We start from the raw sequence: 6,807 nt of genomic DNA, 5'->3' as shown, positions 1-6,807 counted from the left end.
GGAAGAGATCTCCCATTGGGAATCTCGCACCAGACACACTTTTCTCCAGACATGGTCCCCATGGAGAGCCTATAGAAATTTCTCTTAACTCACTTTCTCTACCCCACTGTTCCTGGGCCAATACCTTGATTTTCACTCTAATGGTTCTCATACTTGCACCATGTCGGCTCTATCTTAGTACCCTGTCACAAAGTTAATTTATGTTTGTATTATTGTTCACCTTTATTTGACAATTGCCTTTATGAGGCCTTATAGGCCTTGCGTTTATTAATGCAATCTGTACTTATGCCTGTTGATTACAGTTATCATATATGTATAACTTTTTATATTGTATACCGGTCAATGCTCTTTATTATGACTGTGAATATGAAAAAGGAAAAAACAATAAAAATTGTCAATATAAAAAAAAAAAAATAACATTTCTGCTTATGAAAATGTGTACAAATCTCGTTCTCACTCCCCTTTCAAGATTGACATCCTCATCTATCCCTTGGCCGAACTTAATTGGCTTTTCCCTTTTTTTCAACTGTATTATCAATGTAAATGTATCATTCTATAATACCTACTGCATAATTGATTATGCAAATTTCAAGAAGCCATAGCAGGCTGACCAAATGTTTCTATTGATTCGAAGATCAATAATTTTTTGCCTGAATCTATTAACACATGTTCTCATGACTGACTTGTGATAATAGCTCATGATGTAATATGTAATTATTCTTGCAAAACAAATTGCTAATTGATTCCTCGCAATGATATAAAGACACTGAGCTGCAATGTATAGAGAGTCATTCTGTCTGAGACACAAGATTACACAATGGATTCCAGTAACTACAAGCTCTACCATAAACATGGATTTGATTCCAGACAGCATCTAGAGCATTACCTATCAGATAAACCTGACATGGCCTATGCAGAAGATCTCTTGATATTTCCCATTGAGAATCTTAAGAAAACTTTTACAGAGGGTATGTATTTTTAATTTAGTACATTTACCCCTTAACAGCGCAGCCAATTTTTATGTTTATTTTTTCCTCCCTGACTTCCAGGAGACATCATTTTTTTTATACTTTTCCATTCACACAGCCATATTGAGGGCTCGTTTTTTGTGAGACAGCATATACTTTCTAATCGCACCATTTATTATGCCATATAATAAGAAAAGAGCAAAGTTTAAGAAAAAAAATATTCCGAAGCTTTGCCGAAGTTTGACAAGAAATCTGATTTGTTACTAAATAATTTGTCACAAATCGCTATGTTAAAACCCCATTCAGTCAAAGTTCTATCAATCAAAGAAACCATTTTTAACTGGTGCTTAGACAGAAGTGAACCCGTCTATAGGCCATTAAAAACGGTACTACGCTAGTGCAATATGGCCTTTTGGGTTTAAAAAACAAACAAAACACTCACCTCATTAACTTGCTCACAAAGAGACAGCCCACTCCTCTCTTGATTGAAAAAAAAACCTGCCAAATGACCTCTGCTGAGCGTGATGTAGTTACTGCGTTTTCCCTGTGTGATTACGTATTGATATCATCGTCACTGCATGATCATGCTGGGATCACAAGGAAAAGTCTTCACACACAGCGCAGGTCCTTTGGCAGGTCTTTTTCAATCAAGAGAGTAGTGGACTGCCTCTAAGTGATCAGGTGAGTGTTTTTTTTTCTCCCCTGTTCCTTCTAAGACAATTCCAGCCGCCATATTTGGAAAATTTGATTTGTTAACAAATAAGCATGAGGAAATTCAGCTTCATTTTGAATAAAATTTTCGGATGAAATTCCACTTCAGATGGTTCGCTTCGCTCAATACTACAGCTAATGTTCTAGAAATCTGGGAAAATGACTAATGGGGTGGAAACTGGAAAAAAACACAATTCTGCCATTATTTTATGGATTTTGTATGAGAAGGTAGGAAATGAGACATTACTTTTATTTTGTAGGTCATTATTAGTGTTGAGTGAAGGGAGCTTAAAACTTGAAACTGAACTCGGCTTCAGTTCCTAGGTACTAGTTGGAGGGTAATCTAGGGCATTTCCCCTTTGGCATTGCCCACCTTTGTGCCCCTCACAGTAGTTATGCCCACCTCTGTGCCCATCACAGTAGTTATACCCTTCTTTGTGCCCATTACAGTAGTTATGCCCACTTTTATGTCCCTTCACTGTTGTTATGCCCACCTTTGTTCCCCTTTATAGTAGTTATGGCCTCCTTGTGGCCCCCTCACTGTAGTTATGCTCATCTTTGTGCCCGCCACAGTAGTTATGCCCAGATATGTGCCCCTCACAGTATTTATGTCAGATATGTGCCCCCTCACAGTAGTTATGCCATATTAGGTGCCCCTTAATGGAGATATACCAGATTAGGTGCTCCCTCACAATAGTTGTGCCAGATTAGGTGCCCCTGCAGTGGAGTTATGCCCACTTTTGTGCCCCCTCAATCCCACACATACATTGCGCTGCTGGTAACGCCGGTCAGGATCTCAGAAGAACAGTGAGGAGCAGAGGGCTCCCTGCTTAACTTTGGAAATGACAAGAGCTGCCGGGCGGGTGCACTCCCCTGCCGGTGCGCCCCCGGAGCACATGCCTAGCCTGCCCTTCCCCCCCATTTCTACACTCCTGAACAAAGACTATATTAGTAAGTGTCATATAATCATTTTACCTACATATTGGTCAAAAGTAGTCAAAACGTGTCCAACCCCTTTAAACTCCCTTCACACAGTGCTCAATGACAGAGCAATAAGGTTCTTTATATTCTAGCTGTCTGCTAAGGTGTTTCATTCCTGTTTCTCCTGTCACTTACCCAGCTGTCCGGACCTATGCCTGTCAACTGATTATGAACTTGTTCCATCTACCTTGACCTATGCATTGTCTCCTTATTACAATTTTGATTCCTATCTGCTGCATTGGAATCTTTTGTCCATCCACAAAATAATGGAGACTTCTCCAAGGGTAGCTACCTGAATATTCACTGTAGGACATTTCATATTCCTTTCAGAGGCTAAAGGAGTTTTCCGGTTTGCATCAACACCCTTTGAAATAATCATTTATGTAAGCAGATGTTATTTTGTAATGCATTTCTTTTCTGATTAATGCTCCCATTTTTTTAATATGCTGTGATATTATAGATGTTTCAATCTCTATTTTGACACTCATACTGCATTAAATAACTGTTGTAGCAATTTACAACACACTTTTCAATAGCTATTGTTTTGCTGCAGTTGTCTACTTAATGTTAAAGAGGACCTTTCACCGATTATGACATTGTGAACTAAGTATACAGACATGGAGAGCGGCGCCCGGGGATCTCACTGCACTTACTATCATCCCTGGGTGCCGCTCCATTCCTCTGCTATGCCCTCCGAAATCTCCGGTCACTAAGTTATAGTAGGTGGAGATTTCAGTCACTAAGTTATGGTAGGCGGAGTCTGCCCTTGTTCTGCTGTAGCGCTGGCCAATCGCAGCGCAGAGCTCACAGCCTGGGAGGTTATTTTCTCCCAGGCTGTGAGCTCTGCAATGCGATTGGCCATCGCTACAGCAGAACAAGGGCAGACTACGCCTACCATAACTTTGTGACCGGAGATACCGGAGGGCATAGCAGGAGAACGGAGCGGCGCCCGGGGATAATAGTAAGTGCAGTGAGATCCCCGGGCGCCACTCTCCATGTCTGTATACTTAGTTTACAATGTCAGGATCGGTGAAAGGTCCTCTTTAAGTGTCAAGCTAGAAATGGCTGCATCTGTATGTTGATGAACAAGTCAAAGCAGAAACAGGTGCAGTGATAAGGGAGTGCCTATATAACCAGCTGGGTGAGAGGCAGAGAAAGGTCTAGTGCAGGGATCAGCAACCTGAAACTACAACTCCCAGAATCCTCCTTTCACTTCTATGGAAGTTACAAGAACAGACAAGTAGAAGTGCATGCTGGGAGTTGTAGTTTCACAGTGCCGAAGGTTGCTGATCACTGGTCTAGTGCATCATGTGTTTGGTTGGATACAGCAAAAGATACTGCTACATATACAGGTGAAACTTGAAAAATTTGAATATTGCGCAAAGTTCATTTATTTCAGTAATGCAACTTAAAAGGTGAAACTAATATATGAGATAGACTCTTTACATGCAAAGCGAGATATTTCAAGCCTTTAGTTGTTATAATTTGGATGATTATGGCTTACAGCTTATGAAAACCCCAAAATCACAATCTGAGGAACCCTTTGCTCAGGGGGTATGGATTAATTAGCTGACTAGAGTGTGACACTTTGAGCCTAGAATATTGAACTACAACTACATGGGCATATCTTTTAGAAATCTCAGTGATCCCGAATAATCACTGTTTATCTACAATGTGTATAAGGGATTAACATATTGGATTTTTTTTTTTTTCCTGCAGGTCATATTAAAGGAGATATCTTGATTGACCTCAGCATTGGTTCCATGGTTCACCATCTGTATTCAGCCTGTGAGTTTTTCAAAAACGTTATTGTAATAAAGAACAGAGACAGATGCATCATGGAGCTAAAAAGATGGGTGGACACACATACAGGAGCATTTGATTGGGGCCATGCGGCAAAACTTCATGTAGACATAGAAGAAAACAGGTAAAGTATTTGTTCAAATATTAGGAGTAAGGGTGAGCCAACTGGTTTGGTCTGAATTTATGAGAAAGGTCAGACCACACAAAACTGAATTTTTGGTAAGATTTCAGAAGTCAGTAAAGAAAAAACAGATCTATATTCTATAAGCTTGACACTTCATACATGATGATGTTCACATTCTTCTTTTTTTCTCATTTTTTTCAGTGACCAGTTACTGGACAAAGAAGTAAAAATGAAATCAGCACTGCAACATGTTGTGAAATGTAACCTTAAGAAAGAAAATATAACAGATCCGATAGTGTTACCACTAGCAGATTGTATCATCAGTGCTTGGCTTCTAGATGTCTGCAAAGACCAAGATACTTACATCAGATATCTCAGGAAGTTCTCAAGGTTGCTGAAACCAGGAGGACACCTCATATTAATTGCGGCTTATGGCACAACATATATCACAGTAGGGAAAGAAAAGTTTCATGCTCTCAGTTATGATGAAGAGTTTGTCAGGAAAGCTCTATCTGGAGAAGGTTTTGTTATTGATAACATTGAGGTTAAGGAGAGAACAGCTGTGTGTGACCTTGCTGACTATAAAGCCATCACATTCATTGTAGCTCACAAGGAGAAATAGGGCTGAGTAGAAACTTGAAATTACTGGAAAGGGGTTGTGCGGGCAGTTTATTTTGATGACGACACTGCTGATCAGTTTGTTCAAGAGGAGACAGAGCTCCATGCAAACACTGCTTCCTCTTCATTACTCTATGTGCCGTTTCCCCTCTAACGATGGTGTCGTGTACTTACAAGTATTCGCTCCATTCACTTTAATGAGTGCTTGTAATTAAACTGCACTTCTGAGATGATGAGCAGTATAATGAAGAGGAAGCACTGCTCGCATGCAGCACAGCCTACTCTTCAAATAGCTGATCCTGAGGATAGGTCATCATTACAAACAGGCTGCACAACCCCTTTAAGTCTGCATATTAAGCTAGAGCTAAATTTGAGCTGGTGTGTAAAGCATTAAAACATGGTTTAATCAAATTACAGCTGTCTTCATGATGTTATTCAGAGAGAGAACTTATAGACAATTTTCTTTAAGAACACCTGCCAGTTGAATCAATCTATTAAATTAAACATACTGCCAAGAAAGCTGAATCATGCTTCAGTACAACAAGGGGTATGGCAAGCACTTAAAGCTAAAGAGCTGAGATACACTGAAGTGCTAGTCCCCAGACCTCACTACTAGAGTTGAGTGAACCCGAACTGTAAAGTTCGGGTTCGTACCGAACTTTAGGTTTTTCGGCACCCGGACCCGAGCCCGAACATTTACGTAAAAGTTCGGGTTCGGTGTTTGTCGCTTTCTTGGCGCTTTTTGAATGACTGCACAGCAGCCAATCAACAAGCGTCATACTACTTGCCCCCAAAAGGCCATCACAGCCATGCCTACTATTGGCATGACTATGATTGGCCAACTGCAGCATGTGACCCAGCCTCTATTTAAGCTGGAGTCACGTAGTGCCGCCAGTCACTCTGCTCAGATTAGTGTAGAGCAGGGGTGCACAACGTTTCCTGGTTGGGGGCCACATTGCCAGACTGAACCAATTACGAGGGCCGCAATTAAAATGTAAAGGTGTATTAACAACTGAAATATTGTACTTATGGCATATTGAACACACATTATATACCATTAATGTCTAGTTACACTTCTAGGACTCCCATCTAATGGGAGAAATACATGAAAAATGCATGTGAGCAGCCACAAGACATAGGCATACATGTCTGTTACCAGATGGTTGGGGGCCGCACAGAATGGTATCAAGGGCCGCATGTGGCCCCCGGGCCGCAGGTTGTGCACCCCTGGTGTAGAGAGAGGCTGCAGCTGCTGTGAGGGAGAGATCAGGGAGAAATCATATCAAGAACTGCTTTTTTTACTCAGCAATCTACAGCAAATGTGTTTTGTCGGTGCAGTGCACCATTTTTTTAAGCCTCCCCTGAGCCAACTACTGCTGAAAACAAACTTTTTTTACTTCAGTTTGTCAATATCAATACATAATCGGCAGCCATTTTATGCAACGATAGTGCACCAGCACAGTCTATCTGCATGTCTGCAAATCCAGAAATACATCTTTTTGGTTACTGGGGTGAAAAAAACCCTCTAATATACTGCAAAATCTGGAATAAGACGTGCATAAGTGACTGTCACATTTAGGCCAGAAATACATCTTTTTGGTT

General features: G+C 40.8%; 1 protein-coding gene across 1 annotated transcript; it reads left to right on the top strand.

Annotated features, from left to right (window-relative positions):
* The first annotated feature begins 797 nt into the window (after positions 1-797).
* On the top strand, positions 798-5,403 carry LOC122926836 (nicotinamide N-methyltransferase-like). Its single transcript, XM_044278339.1, has 3 exons — positions 798-968; positions 4,380-4,587; positions 4,789-5,403. The coding sequence occupies exons 1-3, from the start codon at positions 818-820 to the stop codon at positions 5,207-5,209; spliced, it is 780 nt and encodes a 259-aa protein (XP_044134274.1). The 5' UTR covers positions 798-817; the 3' UTR covers positions 5,210-5,403.
* The last annotated feature ends 1,404 nt before the right edge of the window (positions 5,404-6,807 follow it).

The sequence above is a fragment of the Bufo gargarizans genome, chromosome 2, assembly GCF_014858855.1.
Source record: "Bufo gargarizans isolate SCDJY-AF-19 chromosome 2, ASM1485885v1, whole genome shotgun sequence".
Classification (NCBI taxonomy): Eukaryota; Metazoa; Chordata; class Amphibia; order Anura; family Bufonidae; genus Bufo; species Bufo gargarizans.
This window is presented reverse-complemented; position numbering and strand designations above follow the sequence as displayed.